The following is a 20,434-nucleotide window of genomic DNA, read 5'->3' as shown; positions in this document are numbered from 1 at the left end:
TTTGGTAACTTATCACTTTGGTAACTTTTGATCATTGTACAATCCAGTTCAGCTTTTATTCGACCAGATAGTCATTTGCCATAAATACACGTATTGGGAGTATACTTTGATCAATATGTTCAAGACATATAAGACATAGTTCATTAAAACCAAGACTTGGATATAAAAATAAAATATTTTTTTAACCTAAAATAGTTCTAAAATCTTGTGCTTAATACATTCCACCACAGTTCAGTGACTTTTGGCATATAGGTTGACATTGACAACCTTTTGGGATACAGGCCAGATAGGAAATGCATAAGTATCGCATCACTGGGTTTCCATTTGTTATAATTTTCGCCCTTATGCTCCAAGCCTGTGCTAGATAACTTGCTACACAGTAGACCACTCATTTCATCGCAAATTTTAAAAAGCTTGAACGCAAGGCTTGTATGATGTAGACCATGCGTATTACTTATTTTTTTTAAACCTACAGCGTGCTACACAATAGTCCTGGCAAAAAAAGAAGAAATAGCAGAACCAGAAACTGGACATATTTCATTTCCATCGCAGGACAATTTTTTTTAATGCAGTATGTCAGTTCAGTTGTGATGCCATTAGGTGCTGGTGTCAGAGGCGGCCTCTTACAGCCTTGCTCTGGGTACGAATAGAGGTGCGGCTTGACACGGCTTCCTTGTTCGTGTATGCACGCCCTATCCACGCCGCAGGTTCCTTTCCTCTAACGCACCGCGAAGCGGCGGTGAAGCGGCGGAGGAGCGGCTGGTTTGGACATGGAGGCTGCTGAGTTCCGTGGCAGCAAATGAGTTACTGCGTGACCCTCTGTCCCCCTATGCCCACGGGAGCCACTGTGCTGGCGGAGTGGTGAAAGGACGGGGACTGTGACCACGAACCCGGTGAGGGGGGTGCAGGAGCTGAATAGGGAGGCGGGGTACCGTGCTCTCTCCTGACTCCCATACACACGGGATCTGGTGGTACAGCACTACGAGGGCTTTGCTGCTAATATTGGAGGTGAGTGGAGAGTTGAGGCATATCCCTGGGGCTGCATCTTAAGCTCTCCACATCTGATCCTCACATAGTGCCCATTGAGGTTCATTGGTCACTATGTATGCGTCTGTCAGCACAGTAAAATCAGAGTGCTAACTGTGATAACACAATAAATTGGTGGAGAGTCCCTGCTCCCTATTAACCGCCGGCTGTGCGCAAACCTCCACCTACCTTGATCAGTGGGGCATTCGTGGGAGTATTGTTGGATTCCATACTCGTACCTCGAGACCATTTTGTTAAACTTGAGGAGTGGGGCCAGTGCTGCCCAATATATTCAATTGGGCCTCAAGGTCATACGCACAGGAGACTGTGAGCTTAGGCCTTTGATCCTGGGCGTGTTGTGTTATTGTGAGTGTTGAGCAATCCCTCTGGCGCCAGGTGAAAGGGATTGCCTGGACAACGGTGGCTAATCCCTCTCCATTATCTCAGGGGTAAAGGGATTGATAATTCTCCTCCAGTAATCTCTATACCTTTTTCCTGATATTGTACCTCGTGATATCTAAGTGCGGAGGGCGCTACTTGGTGAAAACCCGTATGCCTCCGAAGAAGAGAACTACACAGTCAAAGTACAATCTTAGAGGAACCAAGGAAATGGAGACAGCTAAGAGTCCCTCGAACAGCCCTACTGTGCGGGTAAAACCCAGAAAGAAAGCTAAGAACGACATACCTGCGGACCAGGGAATGATCACCGAGTTCTTTCCACAAAACCCACTTCCTGAAACTAATTCTACCACTATTGAGGAAGCCTTGGCTCCCGTGCCCTCTAATGTAGGGTCCTCTAATTATGATGACATTGACAATAACTCACTATTGGAGTTATGTCTTAATATTCAAAGGAAAATGACTCCTGCCCCAGGATCGATACCTACCAACATGGACTGCTCCAATGCAAACAAGCAGAGAAATATTCCATTTGTATGCCTTACTCCAGTTGAATCCATGGGCGCAGACTATCAGCATCACGAACTTGGCGATGGCTTCTATGGAAGATAGCCCCGTAGCTGAAAGTGAATGCCTGGCTGATACTTATCCGAGGGCGACAGATTGCTGAGATCCAGTCCTCAGTTGCATCACTGCAATTTGCCCTTAAGGTTTTACTGAAAATGACGGGGAAAATACTGGATAATTCAAATGCCCTAACCGCAGAGATGGCCGTGAGGGAGAAAGTAGAGGGAACTGCTGAAGTTGATCAGTCAGCAGAGTCCAATCTCTCGAAAGCCATAAAATTGGCTGATGTAATTGGAGAACATCATTCTGAAGAGCTACAAAGCCCGGGGGTGGAGACGGACAAAGAAAACAAAGAACCATTATTCTCGCGTAAGCAACGCAGAATGGCTACCTGGTTACATAATATATTGGCTACCTGGTTGTTAAAACTTGGTAACACTGGGGTAATAGGGGTTGGAGACTTCAACTGCCACATGAGCGGTAATATAGGGAAGTCCTATAACCCTAAGTTAAAAGCTAAAAACTATATGCAACACACCAAAAAAAATGATCCTGAAGGCCGAGGATGGAAACATTTGTTTGATCTATGGGACATTGAAATGCTTAATGGTAAAACCGTGTGCGACTCTCCAGGTAATCATACCTGGTCCAATGGCATTTCGAGTAGTACCATAGACTACATTTTTGTTTCCCCTAGATTGTATGAGATAGTGGAGGATATGCAAATAACTCCTAATGAGTGGAGTGATCATGCTACACTCATATGCAAATTGAATATCGGGACAAAAGCCCCTCCTAGTACTAACATGGGTAACATGCCAAATAAAGCTGGCACTAGGATCAGTTGGTCGGACAAAAATGTCGCTTTTGCTGTGGCAGCTTTGGCTAATAATAATCTAAATTTGTTATCGAACTTCCAGGAGATGTCGAGTGATGCCATTGAAAACTGGATCTGTACTTTTGTTGAGAAACATGCGGTCTGTCGTATGGGGTCTATGATTAGCTGTGGTAGGGAAAAGCCGCCCTTTTATAAAGTTATTAGAAATCTGAAGAGAGAGTGTAGAGCGGAACTCCGGCTGGCCAAGAGACAAGCTTACCCTTCAGACCTATATTTTATCAAGGTTAGGAGCGTCAAAAACAGATATAGAGCTATGATCAAGGCCAAACGGAAATCAGATAAAATTATGTCCTGGCAAAGATTAGTAAACACGATCTGTACAGGTAAAACTCGTAATATCTGGGCTTTGCTGGGCGAAGCGCGAGGTACTGTACAAGGTACACTAGTCAACCCTATTAATGCTGAAACATGGATAGCTTTTCTCAAATAGGAATTCCAAGGTAGATATAGAGGAACCCTATACATTGATTAATAGGCCGTCAAATCCTCCAATTAATGTGACATATCAAATGGTGCTGAATACAATCTCAGAATTAAAATCCTCCCGAGCCCCAGGCCCGAACGGCCTAGCAAATATTGTGATGAAGTCGCACCCTGAATTCTGGGCATCCCTGTTAGCTATAATGTTTAAAAAGATCTTAACCGAAGGGAAAATACCCCGATCTTGGCAAACAGCGGTGCTTATACCAGTCTTTAAGAAGGGTAATCGAGCGGATCCTAGCAATTATAGACTGCTCTCAATGCTGGATGTCACAGGTAAAATATTTGCCTCCCTCCTTTTAAAGGAGTTGCAGCTCTGGGTAGAGCAATCTGATATACTTTGTAAATTCCAGAGTGGATTTAGGCAAGGGTATTCCACGGCACACAACATCATGGTGCTGGACCTTTTGAGAACACGAGCCAGATCAGGAGGGCAACCACCATTATATGCCCTCTATATAGACTTTTCGGCGGCATTCGACTCTATTCCACGAGAGGCCCTCTGGTGGAAGTTAAAAGCAATGGGATGCCCGGAGGGCCTGACTTATTATCTCCGACTACTCCATCAGAATACATCTGCTAAAGTAAAATTAGATCCGGAAGGACACACTACTAGAAGTGTGTTCCAAAATAGGGGGGGGGTCAAACAAGGTTGTGTCACGGCCCCGCTGATCTACAATATGTACGTACATGACATCCCTGAGGCCATTAGGGCTGCGACAAATTGCCCACCGAAAATAGGAGATTCCATATGTCCTGTCCTTGCCTATGCGGATGACCTGGTTATACTGGACCACACTGTTAGTGGGCTACAAAGGTCGGCCGTCGCTCTGTGGGAATACGCAGAGAGGAATGGCCTTAAAATTAATTTGGAAAAAACTAAGGCAATGAGATTTACCAGCAAGAACACCACTCGTGTGCAGCTCAGAGTTGGTTCAGATATCATTGCCTATTCACCTCATTATCGCTACCTAGGTATAGAATTTGAGTATCGGCGACTATGGATTCTGCAAACAGTCACGCAATGTAAAGGCAACCCAACTGACTGCACTGTTCCATACATTTACAGTAAATCAGGGTGGATTCACTATCTGGGGTACGCGACAACTTAACGTGCAGGTATTATCCCCTATGATCACCTACGGTCTGGAAGCCCTCCTCAACTCTGACCTGAAATGGTTGCAGGTGATTGAGGGGAAATTGTGGCGCTCTATCCTGGGCCTACCACCGGGAATCCCAATGGCAATATTAAGATTGGAACTGGGGCTGACCTCATTGAAAGCTATAGTACTAAAAAAGCGAGCCCTACTCTACCTGAGAATGAGTGGTGAGACTAAGAATGGGCTACTCCATGCGGTCTACCTAGAGATTTCGAAGGATAAATCCTTGTGCCCCTTGAAGGAGCAAATGTCTAAATTCCTGATGACCATTGGGTGGCAATTTAGGGTGGGCAGTGTCACTGTAGAAATGCAAAGGGCTCTGGTCAAACGCATAGAGCTCTGGGATTGGCTGGAGAATTACGCTTATCTCCAGAAGCTGAAAAGCTATCAGTTTGTCCAGTATAGACTGTATAATTATAAAAATCCGCAGAGCTATCTCAATTTATGCCTGGATAGGAGACTTAGACGTTTTATTTTACTTCTAAGGCTAGAACAACTACCTACTTTAACGATTACGGGCAGAAGAGACATGATCCCCCCCCCCCCAGAATTACGGCTTTGCCGGTTATGTAAAGGATTGAATCGGCTAGAGACGGCCAGACATGTGTTGACTGTCACAAAATGTTAACTACCATAAACCTTGGCTTGGGTAATCTTGTGCATAACCAAGGTTATATTAAAGAGGAGCTATTTTGGCATCACTGTATTAATTCCAACAGTTTAAGGCTCCTGATGGCATTGTACAATGTTTGGCTGAAGGTGGAAATTAGCCTTAACATAACCATATAGGAGGACATAAAGAGGAGTTGATGTATAGCCATCATTGAAATCCAAGAGGTGTTGTTGGCCATTATAGGCCCCTATTTATATAGGAATTGTAACAATGCTGAAATTAGATTGATATTCCATTTGAAACTCTCAGTGGAGAATGTGGTAGTATGTGGCAAGATCCGGTTCCAGAACTATTGTAAATGTGAACCTAAAATGAAGATGTTTTTATGATATGTATATCTAGAGAATTTAATGTTTTGCCTTCCTTGGTAATTTTTTTATGTAATGTTTTTGTTAATTATTGTTTTTTTTCGTTATAATTTTGTTCTTAAGGTATATTTTATGTGTAAAGTTTCAATGTAAACTAAACCACAATAAATTATTATTATTATTAGTTGTGAAAATCTAAACCTGACATAAAGACTGTGCCAATGAAGGCCTAACATGGTCTAGATATTTTTCAAACCCCATAAATGGTGTATGGGACAGTTAAGTGAAGCCTAATGGTACCCTCATGCCGTTATTGATTAACTCAACCTAATCATTCTTCGGGAGATGTTTTTTGTTTTGGATATGTCACCTTGAATTATTCCCTGAGGGTTCTGCCAGAGATCTCTGTTCCAGTCGCACCAATGCGAAACATGCCGAAACCATGGCAAGGATTGACCACCCTCTGCCTCCAGAATGAGCCGTGGCTTCCCCGATCTATGTTTAACCATAGGACCGACCACAGTCTCAGCCAGAAAAGAACTGGTTTGAAAGGGACCTCTTTCTGGTTTGATCTTGGGCTCAGTTCAAAAATAAATGGGGGTGCTCGGACAGGATTTAGGTAATCCTAAATGTTTTCAAGAAGGATCTTTTGGCCAAACCCAATTTGTTGGTATATGAATGGCCCCAAATTTCAGCCTCATACATTGCTGTTGACTTTAGCTTGGGCTGAATACATTTTGGTGGCTGGGGAAATGGGGGAATAAAAACACTCTCAATATGCCTATCCCTTATTTTTCCAAAGACAGACTAGATTTGGACAAATGGGGAGGCCAGTTGCCGTGGTCGTTAAATCTCATCCCTAGATAGTCGTATTGTTGCACCTGCTCGAGGGTGGTATGGTTAATTGCCAGTCTGAATTTTGCAAATTTACTGAATCTGGGCTGAAAGACCAGTGACTGACTTCTTGCCATTTTAATGGCCAGTTGGTGATCCAGACTTTTTTCTGCGAAAGCCTCCAATGTAATCGTGAGGCCCTTGACGGATATTGATAGGAGGACTGCATCGTCTGCAAAAAGAATTGGGCATGCCTCTTGACTCAATTTCAGGCAATTTTGACGTGACGGACCACCTCGTCAATGTAAATCAAAGCGGATGGTGGAGGGGCCCACAGGATACATCGTTGACTTGCGCCTCTGGATACCTTAAACGGGTCTGTAAGTTCCCCTCCCAACCCCCAACATAGAGGCAATGTTAGAATAGTTGATTATCTGAGTCCAACTGGTACCCCCTTTTTGCTAGTATTGCCCAGTGGCGCACTAGACACGCTGTCCTGAAGTCGACAAAGACAGAGTATACCTTCATCTTTTTCAGGGCCACATTTATGCACAATTAAGTGGAGACTAAAAACCTGTTGTAGGGTGCCTATCTTTGTGAAGAACCCGGCTTGCAGATGATCACCTTAGCCTCAAAAATCCACTCTTGCAGATGCGCGCGGAAAGGCTTTTGCAAAAATGTTCCCTACTTTGTCCAGTAAGGAAATCGGGCTGTAATTAGCTGTCATCCCTCTCTCCCTTCTTGTATATTGGGATGATTGTTGTCTTTTGCCAAGAAGGGGGGGGGGGGGGGGAGTCCCCTATTCAGTTTGAGGCTAGTGTTAAAGAGGAACCATAGTGTAGGATGCCCATACCATTGGTTTGTCTTTGATTAAGTCAATGGGCATTAAATCGGGACCTGGAGCCTTCCGCCACTTCTGGGTAGAAATGGCATTACATGCCGCCAGCTGCTCTAATTGTATTGGTTCAATAATATTCCCACCGTCCTGATTTCATTGGGTAGTGCCCTGTTCATGTATCTGGTGTCTCATTCCATAAAGCTCTTGGAAATGCTTCTTCGAGGAACTAGGGCTTATCTGTGTCACCACTCAATCTTGCCCTGGTGTTTTCCCACTAGCTATCCTCCAAAACGTGTGGGAATCACCAGATTGGAGGGCGTCCTGCATTTTGTCCCTTTCTTGACGTACATGTTTTTTGCTTTGATCACGGTTTTATAGTATGCCCTATATGATCTCTGCTCAGTTTGGTCTGGGCCTTGTCTTTTTAAGCAGTTCAATATATCAGACTTTGCTCATCTACAGTCCTCGTTAAACCATGGATGGGATTTTATTGCATGGTTTTTTTTATTCTTTTGCTTGATTTAGTGACATAAGCTTGAATAGTGTGAACAATTTTATTAAATGTTGAAAAGGTGTCCAGGTACCCGGGTTCCATCAATGAGGTGTTCTAATTGGGGCATGATGGCGACATGGTTATGTGGGTTCACTTGGGCCAGGTCTGTCCATTTTTATACATGGTTTGGATTGGCCATGGATATGAATATCATGGCTGGGAGTACTAAATTCATCTTTCTCGTGACCTCCCTTGTTGGATAATTTAAAGAACGGCTTATTGTCGCACCCTTGTGTGCTCGAGACTTCAAAGTCTTTCGCTTTACCCCATAATTCCATTGATAAAAGGATATAATCAATATGGGAGGTGCTGTTAGGCCTGTCAAATGTTGGCATTGGCGGCTGATCTTTTTTTAAAACTGCCATTGCTGGCCCCAAGCCTAGAAGGCAGGTGGTATAGCTAAGGGCCATCGAATGAGCTCTAACCCTTGATGGGGAATCCAGGGGTGGTATATCCCATGCCTCATCCAAGTCATCTCAGGCCCCCTGAAGGTCTAGGAGGGGTTCTATTTGGAGGTTTAGATCTCCTACTAGTATTTGGTGATCCAATTTGTCCCGGAACAATCTTGTCTCCATAGGATTTCCTGCCAGTTCAATAGCATTAGTCGAGGCCTTGTTGGTAACTCAATTGTACATGTTGCAAAGGGATATTGGGGGCGTTGGAGGGGGCAGAGAGCTCAATACCAAGTACTGTACATCAAGAGAACTAGATTCTATGCTAACTATTTGATAATCAAGGGCTTTACTAATCCAGAGAGCAACCCCACCAGAGGGCCTGACTTTGGCTTCCTTTAAAGCTGCTACCTGGAATACCTAATAACCCTGGTAAATAGTTGGCTCCAATCCCAGGTTTTCCGAAAGCAGATGTCACCCGTCAGGGTCTACCAGATGTTTTCTGAGACCAACTATAATTCCTGGAGATAAAACTAATTTCTCTCATTGGTCTGGTTCATTTTTGCAGGGACTGCTTTGTGTCAATCTATCGCCTCAAGGTCTGTACTGGCCTCACTATGGATTGAGTTTGTCATCCTCGCATTCATAAAGTTCGAGGGTGTGGGTGTGGGGGGGGAGAAGAGACTGGTAATGGGCAGAAGGTTGGTGATCCGACTGCCATTTGTCTGGCTGTGAGCTGTTGGCCTAATTGAAATTCTTGAGCCCATCAGAGGATATGTTCTGGCTTCTATAAATAAGACTACTCACCAGCCATTAATTTTTTAGGACAATGCAGTACAATGGGCGCCCTTTTTTTGTTTTACCCTATACTAACTCGGAGGGTTTTTGGTTACTTTAGGTGTGCCCAAGGAACAAGCTAGTGGCAACAGTTTTTTTCCTATTTGTTGGTGTAATTTACTTTAGCCTTACCGCGTTATTGCTTCTCTGTTTGGTAAATTGAATCAGTGGTAGTGGCAAATCTGTTTAGTTGGGATTACTTTTCTGCCCTGCTTTTGCCATAAGCTCTCTAAACTGGAGTCATGAGCACCTAGTTATAGAGAAGGTCTTCCAAACAAGAGCTCAACATTTTGTTCATTTAGACATAACTTTGCTCTTTTAGGCTACTGCTTCATTTTGTTTTTCTTTATTTTTTAACGTTGCAACGTTTCAGCATCTCTCTTCTTTCCAGCACCTTTAAAAAAAAGTTGCATTGAACAACTTAAACAAGTAAACCAAAATTAACTGTTAAAAGGTGTACTGATCCACCAGGGACCACACTACCTGCAACTCTTTTAAAAAAAAAAAAAAAAAAAAAAAAAAAAAAAAAAAAAACTCTCCTTCTAGACCTCTGTTCCTCTGGCACCAACTCCTTGCGTGTAAAGCATTTCGCTTAACAGAGAGCAGGAGGTTATTCGCTTTCCTCAGCTGGATCCCTCCTTTGGAACAGCCTCCCCCTACCTTTACTTCTTGAGCAGGACCTTCTTAAATTCCAAAAGCACCTCTAGACTTCCCTCTGCTAATCTCAGTTGATGTGATTGGTCCCTTGGACCCTTATGCATCCTCTAGGCCCCTGGCCACTCGCACCCAATCTTCCCAGCTTCTGTCTGCCTTCAGCACTTGCCTCGGCACACCCTCTGCCCAGGAGACTAGCGCTTTTCCACCCAATGCAACTCCAGGCTGTATAGCACTTACCATACCTTTGTACTTTATCTGTGGCTCACCCACGAGTACGGACACCCCAGCACCTACCCCACTGCCCTCTTCCTTGCTGCACTTGGACGTTCTGAATACTCACAAGGCATCGTAGGTTTGTTCCTTTCCCCACTGTATTTGTTTGTTTTTAATGTACTTCAATCGCATGTTCCCGCCCAGTTGCTGCTCTGAAACAGAATTCATTTGCTGTATAAACGCCTAACAAGCAAACAAATCGTACTTTTAAAGATAAATCACTTAGCTTGTTCTACTATTGTGGAAACCACATAGTTTGACTTTGAGAAGGTTCCTCCTGCTCAAGATAATCCAAGCCTGATTTTGAGCCTAGGAATTGGGTGCAATATATTGACCTTGTATGTTGCATGAAAGGTCTGCATTCTCCTGTTCCCAGGGGACTGCTGGAACTCAAAGGCAAGCTTTTGTTGACTTTGTTTCTTCTCTATTAGGAGGGAAGCTGGTTGAAGCCTGCGGGCCGGCGAGCTCCACTGTGCCTTCAGCTGCAGAAAGAGACGACTCCTCCAGGCACTGCACAAAGATTGGTGAGAGATGCATGGTTGGATATGACCTCGTCTGACAGTGCAAGATGGCCTTGGTGCATATGGTTCTTGTACTATGGTGAAAGGTCCAGACGATGTTCTAGCCATAATGAACGGATGCATTTTATGTGGCAAAGTGCGGCTGGTTATCTTCAGTGGTGGGAGAACTTTTTGTAGAGGGCTGTTAACAGATGACACACTGTATTCAGTGCTTGTCCTGGGAAATCCCAGTGCTATATGAAATTTGGACTGCAACTTAAATGTCTGCGCTTACTATTCATATTGATTTCAGCGAATGACTAGAAACTATGAAGAGCTCTCAATCTGGGGATGACCATAAGTCATTCTTTGGTGCAGTGTTGGTGTGTGTAGTCTGTGTAGAGAACAACCTGCAGGTTAATTGCCTAACCTCTTATCAGGATGACCAGAGGCCTGTAAATTTAGGCATGGCCGCCCCTGCAGGCTATGGAGAAGATTTGGTCTGGACCGGAATCTTTGCAGGGGGCTTGGCATATGGTTGGAAGCTTTTTACTGTTCAATTTTTCCATCATTTGATCCTCCTGCAGAATGTGCTTGCCAGCAAGGACTGCGAGATTGAGGAGTTGGGTTCGCCCATAGCGCAGGTGGTGGATGGCCTGGACATGCTCTGCAGACAGACTGGTCCAAATACTGATGGCTTCTCAGAGTTCTTCACTGAGGAGGAGCAGATGGAGGTGAGCAGCAGTGTAGGCCATTAACTCATTGCTGATCTGTAATGTACACTCTTGATGTGTATCCAGGCATAGCAGGGCAATTTGGCGCAGCCATTTCAGCGCCAGCTGATTAGCCGCAGAGCCTGTTTTGGCGTGCCAATTTTGGCACGACCAGTTCGTCGCTGGGATGTTCTGGGGCCAGGATGTTTTGCTGCGGGTATTGTTGTGAATATGTTCTGCTGTGTGTACATTTCCATGTCTTTCCTGGATGTATGCGTCCCTCCTGTGTGTAAGCCCTTCCTTGGGTATATGCTTGTGTTTTCTATTCTTTTCCTTTTTCTACCTTGGATGAGTTCACTGATGCTACTTTTCTTAGACTGCTTCTGCCTGAGGTCTTGGGCTACCCCAGAGGGAAGTTGCAGACTGCAAATCCTTAGGCGAAAGAACCGACTCCTCCAACGGAGGAGTGAAAAGACAGCGTATAAGTTGTGCTTCAGTGCACTTCATTATGCAAGCACTGTTTTCTCCCCCACCCTCTTCCCCCCGGTCTTCCATTTTACAAAGTGTTGCTTACTGAAAGCTGCGGCCCTACTTAACTGCAGTTGAACAAAGTGATCAGAAGCGCCTGGTATCAGTGGGTTGAAATGGAAATTGAGCAGGGTGGGTTGGCTGCCTAGCACTGCCCGGGTGCTATCCCAAGCTAGACACGAGCATGGCTGCATCGTGCGTCCTGGTGGAGGTGGCACTGCAGGTCCTGTCCAGTGTCAACACGTCTGCTACCTTTGCTATGGGGGGGGGGGCACACTCAATGTACGGATGGCTTCTGCCATTTGGGATAAACATCCCGAGAGCGATGGATCATGCTTTGCAAACGCATGTTACAGGCACAGTACCTCAACATGTTGCATTTGCAAAGAATTATGCTTTTGAATTTGGCGTGAGGGACTTCAGACGTGACTACAATGTCACCCACGTCCAAATGTCCATTGCACCAGAAAGTCTCCTGCGCCAAAATGGGCACACCAAATTGCCCACGGCGGCGAAGTGGCTGTGCTGAACCAGCCCGTGGCAAAACAGCGGCCCCAAAAGAGGGTGTACCTGTATCCAGGATAGTTGACTATTTCTCAAGGACAGTTAGCCAGAGATGTGCCAGTGGACGGAATCAAAATGTGTAGTGCTTGGACTGTAAATGTTATGCCCTCTGCCAGACCAAACTTTTTTAATCCCAAATCCTTTTCTAACCTCAGGACTCTGCTGCTCCTGTGTCTAGTCTTTCTTCAAGCATGGCTGCCCTGCTCTCTGGACCCCTCCTGAACCAGGACATCGACGTAAACAATGTAAGTACTTGGAGTAAAAGCAGCGTGGGCACATCAAGAAGATTGAGCAAAATGAGGGCAAGAATAGAGACTGGCCATCTGCATTTAGAAGAGGGAGCCCCATAAGCAGGAAGTGGGGAGAGTGAGTGCAGCAGACGGTCCTCCGAGGAGGGGGGGAAATGGTGGCATTAAAATTGGTTGAGCAAAAGAATTGGGGGTTTAAAAAGGTGGTTTCCCGTACCAGGCGAATGTTTGTCTTTATTGCATCATTTTCTTGTGATACTGACCTTAACCCTTTCTAGTGTCCTTCCACTTTTTTTTTCTGTATTTTGCACTGCTTTCCTGCAAGTCCTTTTGCTACGGTTTCCATGTTTTGTCATTCATTGAGTATGTTATAGTTTCTTCTGCCTTTCCATTCATTGTGTATTTTCACTCTCTGGGTCGTTTCATTCACTCTTCAAAATCCTACTGTCACTTTCTTCCTGGGTGCAGGAGGGGGGGTTAGGGAGGCTTTTTGTCTATTTTCAGCTTAGTTTCTGGATAGCTTCCCTTTGTCCTTCTGTGGACCTCGGGTGAACTTTCTCCTTTATGGTCTGATGCTCAATACCTGCTCTGCTTTCAGTTTGTCCTATCATTTGCTTTAAATTCCCACTCCTAACTTGCAAACTTGTTTGTTCACTTTTTCAACCACATGCTCTCCAACGCACACCGTCTCATTCTCTAATCTTTTTCTCACGTATACTGTCATTCTGTCCTTTTTTTCTCTTGTGCTTGGTCTCATTCTAGATGCTTCTTTCTGTATCTTTTTCTCATGTTTCTCTATAGATCCCTTTCTTCATTTGAGCTGGAGCATAGCATCCCTCTAGAGTCGGGATACACTTACACGGTGAGCAGAAAGCTCAATGTCTGCAGAAACTCCTTATCCTGAGACCAGTAAATGCAGAATTGTCCAGTTGCTTAACCTTTGTGTGGTGTTGAAAGGGTGTGGGCGGTGCTGAGGGTCAAGTACATGTGCTTTGTATCTCAAAATAAAGAGCTGTAAAACAGGAGAGAGATATCGGTCACGGATTCAGACTGCATAGAGATTCATGGACCTCTGACTGCTTGGCTGCAGGGTTTTGCAAACATACCCTTAGATTTAAGGATGCCATGAAAGTGGGCCAAGAATCCACAAAGTGGGTGCAGCTATGCACCGGTACAGATCTTTTGGGTCTATCTTATAGCAGAGGCATGTTTCTACTTGATTTTTTTGTTTGGCTGATAATTCAACCTTTTAATTTTTTTTATACATGCATATAATAATTCAATTTGCATACAATTTATAATTAGATTTCAGAGAAAACCATTCATGAAATTAATTACATTACATTACATACACTTTGATCATGTTAAAAATGATCATGTCAAATGCAATATTACACAGATGAGAACAAATTAAGTAATAGTATATAAATTCTGGAAATTCTAAATTCAGTTAATTATTTACACTGGCATTACCTTCCACGTATGTATTAGGATTATTTGTTCCACTAGCATAAATTCATCATGAAGTTTCTATGCATATTTGTTTTAAGGATTTGTAAAGAAGGTAAGTTTTATACAACTTAATTTCTACCTTAACCGTTTCCGTTCCACGTTTGAGTTCTTTTCAATTAAGGGACTCCCAATTGCCTGTTAAGTGTCTTTTAAATTGAGAGACTCTAGGAATTGTATTGTTGCTATTATAACTGTTGCATTATTTGTATTGAATATGCTTATCCATACTTAACTAGTCAACATATATTTTATAATCATCAAACAGCCATTTAAAATATAATGTCTTTGTATCAGACCTGAGCAACCAACTAGGAGATGCTGCAAAGTTTTGTTTTGGCCATCCTTGGAGCAGAATTGACATACATTTTAGCCCTTTTCAATGAGACCACGTCCGGCCAGTATGTCCCTCGTAGGCCACAGATTTAGCCTGAACCTCAAATACTGATTTCTAAAATGAGGAGATGGATATTTCTTTGGTATTTTTTGTGGCCAAATGAAGTTTGTTTGAAAATCTACACTGTTTTACTCTTATTTTGAGTATGTATCCAATCATGTTGATACAACTTGGTTTGGGCTCGGATAGGATTCTGCACCAGGACTTAAATTGAAACATCAGCATCAACTAAGGTATTTAAAATAACATTTCTCTGTTTTAATGGGAATTCATGTTTTAATGTTAAGATAGATTGCTTGAATATATAAAATGTTATTAGAACTACTAGTGAGTAGGCATTTTCTAAAAAAAAAAAAAGCATAATTTCCAAGTATATATTCAAAGAAGAGTGCACCCAGCTTAAATCAAACTATTGCAGTTGGGGAACATTTGGGGATATGGAGTACATTTCTCCAAAATCTGCCTTCAATCTTGTCCCAGAAAATGTGGTCTCGAATTTGTTTCAGCTCCATATAGTAAAATTGGCACTGCTTTTTGATATGTTGATGCAGAGCTGCATGTACATTTTGCAAATCTGCTAATTTGGATTCAAGGCTCATCAAATATAGTTTATCATTGGGGAAGTTGTTTAACACCCATATACTTGTATTGTTGGATGACTGAGCTTATTGCCGTGAAGTGACCATGAGAAAGATTTTGTTTTGCGAGCTGTTGGTTTTACACATTCCATGTTTTGGGTTTTATCCTTTATACTCGTATGTTTTTTCAAAATAGTTCAGACTGTCCAACAATCTCTTGAGGCCAATTTGTGTTCTAGATAAAAGGACAAGATCGTCAGCGTACAATAAATAAGATTTGCTTGTATCCTAGTTTCGGAGCATCAGCTAAAATAGGTAAAAATTCTTCGAATGGATTGTGTCCTCCAACTTATTCCACATCTTTGACATGTAATGTCCACAGCTGCGCTGCTTTGGAAATTTTTTGGCAGAGGGCATCCTGCATCGATGGCGTCAGGCCAATGTCCCTCGAAGGCCTCTGTCATCAGATGTTATAAGTAGCACGCACTGCGCCCTTAGCCTCCGTTCCATTTTTTCCGGAATGTGTTTGCTTCGAGAACTCGGTGCGCCTTGTGTTATCTACTTCGATAATGTCGTCTTCTACCCCGTGGTCTGGCTTCAAAAAGTGCAGGGACTGTGTCCAAGGTGTCCATCACGGACCAGCATCGTATCTGCTCACGGACGACTGCTGGAAGTGCTAGTCGTTGACTGCCAAGGCCTTGCAGGTGCATAAGGGGGAAGTTAAAGGTAGGTTGGGTATCCAAACCCTGTAAATCTAAAAAGACTACTGGTCTTTCCACCAACGACTCGAGGGGTGACTCTCCCCGTCAGAGGGAGTCCAGGGATCTCGGTCCCGGAGTGGTTCTCGTCACTCGTCCTCGTCGAGGCACTCCCGGAAGTGGTCACCGGTCGCTTTCCTCGTCGGATGGCTCTGCGAGGGAAGTGCCTTACCCCACTAAATCCTCTACTCCGGAGGAGAGGGAGGCATTCGGGGAGAAAATGCTGGAGATTTTTTAATCTCGGGGCACTGTTCCGTCCGCGCCTTTGGTTGAAGCCGGCAGGGGAATGGTCTCGGTCTGACGCTCGTGCGCCTTCGGGCCTGAGCAGTCGGCACGATGAACATCGGGAACCGCCGGGGTCCAGTTCGGACAAGGCTCTGGTAGATCGCCAGAGACATGCCAGATCAAAGTCGTAGTCTTTGTCCCAGACGAAACCATTGAAGTCTGGGAAGGTATTGAGGAAGGTGTTCGCGCTGTGTCCATCGAGTGCGGCTTTCGGGGTCTTGCCCTTGCAGCCCTCGGCGCCCTTGTCAACGCCGAAGCAGTCCGGGCCCTTGGGTCCTACAGGCCTGAATTTGCCAGGGGAGGCCCCTACAGCTGGGGATCCCCCGAGAAAGGCTTGGTCTCCAACTGTGAAGCCTGTTCTTGACTCCAAGTCCACTCCTGTGCCTAGGAAGGAGTTCTTTCATTGTCTACAGAACATATGAGGATGAGTAGAGGTCTGATGTGGAGTTGGAGCCTTTTGATGTTTCTGGTGACACTCGTGAAGCTCCTGACATGGTCTTTTCTGAGGAAAGTCAGATGGAGGAGCTGTGTCAATCTTTGCATGATGCCAGTGGCATGGACACATCTCTTGAAATTATTTTGGTAGGCCAGAGCCTTCTGCTCATGCTGATTCCTCCTATAGGAGGTTGATGTCGAGAGTTATGGAGTACCTGGGGTGGTCCGGCCCTCCAGCTGAATTCGATCAGGATGACCCGACTGACATTTTAGATCAGGGTCCGTCCACTGACCCAGTGTTGCCTTTTCACATGGCGTTACAGAAAAGGGTGGCTGCTATTGACTAAGAAAACCGCCCATCTAGTAGCGACCCCAGCTTACTCCTGAGAGTTTGGTGGTTCAGGTGGCCACGGCTACCTCGAGGCAGGCGGCGTACCCTACTATCCCTCTATATAGGGACGACAAGCGCTTTGATGGATAGGCACGCAAGGTAGTTTTGGCTGGGAGTATGGCACTTAAATGGGCCAACTCCACCTGTGCCTTAGCCAAATTTTCGCACTCTGTGGAATTTTCACTCTAGCGGCTGAGCATATTCCTGAATGGGAAGAAAGGGATGGCTTTCTTGCTATTGTGCAGGATGGCAAGGATGCAATGTGTGAATCCCTTCAGTTAGGGTTGGACACAGCTGAGTGTCAGCCGGTCCATGGCTGCGAGCACCATTTTGCGTGGTTGCGGAAGTCGGGGTTTACACCGGATGTGCAGGCCAGTCTTCTCAACATGCCCTTCGATGGTTCTCATTTGTTTGGCAGCAAGGCAAACAAGAGCCCTGAGAGGTTGCAGACCTCCAAAGCAGCTGCTAAATCTTTGGGCGCAGCTGTGTGAACCTCTGCCCTTTCGTCCTAGGGGACAGGAGTGGAGGGGTTCCTTTTGTTAACTCTCCTTTTGGTAGAGCGAGAGGAGCAGCCAGTCAAAGGGGCCACTGTAAAGGTCCTCGTGGTGGACGGGGGAAAAGGTGCCAAAGCCGCTCAAGCAGCTGCCTCTTTGCCTTCAGACGCTGCCGCAGCCGCTCCAAAACAGCTATGAGGCCAGGTGTCGTCATTAGTTCGCCGGTGGGGGCAGACTGTCTCAGCATCTCGAACAGTGGTGAGCAATTACTTCAGATGAGTGGGATAGCCCACGGCTACTCCGTACCCTTCCTAAATTGGCCTCACGACAATCCACTGGGGAAACATTTTGAAGATTCCGGATCCGCTCCTCGTGCAGGAAACCTTGACCCTGCTGGAGAAAGGCGCTATAGAACTAGTGGCTCTGGCGCAGAGGAACAAGGGCTGGTATTCCCCATATTTTTTGATTCCCAAGAAAGACAAGATTAAGACCCATCTTTGACTTGCATCGCTTGACCAAGTTCCTCAGGAACGACAAGTTCAAGATGATCACTCTTTCTCAGGTCCTTCAGGCCCTTCGACTTCAGGATTGGTTGGTTTCATTGGACATACAGGATGCTTATTTTCATGTGCTGATCCATCCAAAGCACAGAAAAATACCTGAGGTTCGCGGTTGGCAGCTCGCACTTTCAGTTTCGGGTCCTGCCATTCGGGATGACCTCCACCCGAGGGTCTTCACCAAGCTCATGGTGGTGGTGGTAGCGTATCTCAGGAGAGGGGGTGTGAGGGGTTCACGTCCAGCCCTACCTGGACGACTGGCTGATCCGAGCACATTCTCCCGATCAAGACCTGGATCATCTCAGCCTCACCTGCCACCCCCTTCACAAGCTGGGCTTCTCCCTCAATTTCAAGAAGTCGCATGACACCTTCCCAACAGCTCCAGTACATGGGGGCCGTGTTGGACACATCCTTGGGGGTGCTCGCCACCCAAGGTGGGGGCTCATCATTGTCCAGACGGTCAACAAATTTCAACATGCCCAGAGTCTCCCGGCTTTGGAATTCTTAAGGTTGCTTGGCCTCCTGGCATCCTTCATTTTTCTTGTGCCAGAGGCCAGACTGAGGATAAGATCCCTTCAATGGGCTCTTAGAACGAAGTGGTTGATATTCTCAGGCAAAATGTTGGATCTCCTCCAGATTCCGCACAGTCTCGCAGGATCTTCTGTGGTGGGCCAGCGAAGGGAATCTGAAGGGGGGGAGCCTTTTTGGCAGCCATGGCCAGAGGTGACGGTAGTGACGGATGCTTCCCTCACAGGATGGTGTGCTCACGCCAACAAGCTGACCACCAGCAGGGGTTGGTCTCTGTCGGAGTCCAGACTCCACCTAAATCTTTTGGAGCTGAAAACTATCAGGCTAGCTGTGAATGCTTTTCTGCCGTTTGTGCGTGGGAAGATTGTCCTGATCATGACGGACAACACAGTGGCCATGCACTACCTCAACAGAAAGGGGGGGGCGTAGGCTTACTCCCGCTGTGCTGGGAGGCGATGCAGCTCTGGTTCTGGGCGATACAGCAAGGAATCTCACTCTCGGCGGTTCATCTGGCCGGCGAGGAGAATGCGGCGGTGGATGCTCTGAGCAGGCAGAGCGCGGTCTCGGAGTGGGAGTTAGCTCATGAACTCCTTCAGGAGATCTTTACCCTTTGGGGAACCCCTCAAGTGGATTTCTTCTGTTCGTGACCGATGCCAACCAGAAGTGCAAGACCTACTTCTCAAGGGAATTTCCTCCGAGAGGCGCTTTAGGGGACGTGTTCATTGTGGATTGGTCATTCCCACTTCTGTACGCGTTTCCTCCAGCCCCTGTCATAGGTTCTAAGGAGGTTGAGGAGGTTCAGATCCCCCATGATCCTAATTGCTCCGGATTGTGCCAGGAGACCGTGGTACCCGGACCTTCTAGAAATGTCCATCTGTCCTCCACGCTGGCTTCCCCAAAGAGGATCTTCTCTTGCGTGCAAGTGGGAGGGTCATGGATTCGCCATCCAGAGGTCAAGACTCTCAACTATTACGTTTGGTTTCTTAAAGGTTGAGATATAAGGATTGGGACCTCCCGGATGACGTAATGGAGGTTTTGCTTTCGGCCAGACGTCCGGCAACCAAATCTCTGTACAGTTGGCATAAGCTTTGGAACTTGTGCAGAGAACACAATGTCTACCCTTTTCAGTGCTCCATTTTGATGGTTCTTTCTTGCTTTCTTTGGCCCACAAGGGTCTTCAAATGGGTACCATTAAGGGTTACCTGGCTGCGCTGTCTATTTTCAAGCGCTCTTCTGAGGAATGTTCCCATTTTTAAAATTTCTTTGATTGCCCAGTTTCTAAAAGGGCTCACAAATGTGTTCCCCTGCACCCTTTTCAGGTGCCGGTTTGGGATCTGAATTTAGTATTGAATTTCTTGATGGGTTCTCCGTTTGAGCCTTTGCACTCTTGTCCTTGAGACTTGAGGTTTTCTTGATCTGCTCGCAGAGTGAACGAGTTGCAGGCACTGTAATCTAAGCCACCCTTTACTTTGTTCCACAAGGATGGGGTTGTACTGAGGGTACGTCCATCCTTCCTACCAAGGTAGTGTCTGATTTTCATTTGCAACAGAAGGCGGTACTTCCTGCATTCTATCCTCCTCCTCCTCCTGACAAGGAAGAGGAGAGACTCTAGAGGTTGAACCCTGGGAGAGCTTTGAGCTTTTATATTTCTAGCATGTCCAGGGTCCGAGTGGACGACAAACATTTTTGTGGGGTACCCTGGACACTGATTGGTCCAGGCTGTTACCAAACACACCTTGCCAAGTTTGATTATCCTCCCCATTGCTGAATGCTACTGGCAAGGACCCTCCTGTGGGTTTGCGAGCTCACTCCACCAGGTGCATGGCTACATCCACAGCCCTACAACTGGGTCCTCCATCCACACCTTTGTCAAGTATTACTCCCTGGATACTTGCAATGGTCAAGATATGGCCTTTGGTAAAGCATTGCTTTATTCTGCCATCTAATTGGGTATATCTAAATTCTTTTCCCTCCTCCAATCACTGATGCCGCTTTGGGAGTCTGTCAAAGATCCATTCGAAGAACAAGTTACATAACTGGTAACGTTCTTTCGA

At 45.6% G+C, this 20,434-nt stretch overlaps 1 protein-coding gene across 5 annotated transcripts in view; it reads left to right on the top strand.

The window, feature by feature from the left end:
- CDC25C (cell division cycle 25C) overlaps positions 1 to 20,434 on the top strand; it is a 553,873-nt gene that overhangs the window by 238,416 nt on the left and 295,023 nt on the right. For all 5 annotated transcript variants that reach the window (XM_069651569.1, XM_069651568.1, XM_069651571.1 and 2 more), the window contains 3 exons: positions 10,327 to 10,419; positions 10,983 to 11,129; positions 12,356 to 12,445. In XM_069651569.1, coding sequence (XP_069507670.1) covers positions 10,327 to 10,419; positions 10,983 to 11,129; positions 12,356 to 12,445 — 330 coding nt within the window. The remainder of the gene's footprint in view (positions 1 to 10,326; positions 10,420 to 10,982; positions 11,130 to 12,355; positions 12,446 to 20,434) is intronic.

This window comes from Ambystoma mexicanum, chromosome 3p (assembly GCF_040938575.1).
Source record: "Ambystoma mexicanum isolate Mex_15411 chromosome 3p, UKY_AmexF1_1, whole genome shotgun sequence".
In the NCBI taxonomy this organism is placed as follows: domain Eukaryota; kingdom Metazoa; phylum Chordata; class Amphibia; order Caudata; family Ambystomatidae; genus Ambystoma; species Ambystoma mexicanum.
This window is presented reverse-complemented; position numbering and strand designations above follow the sequence as displayed.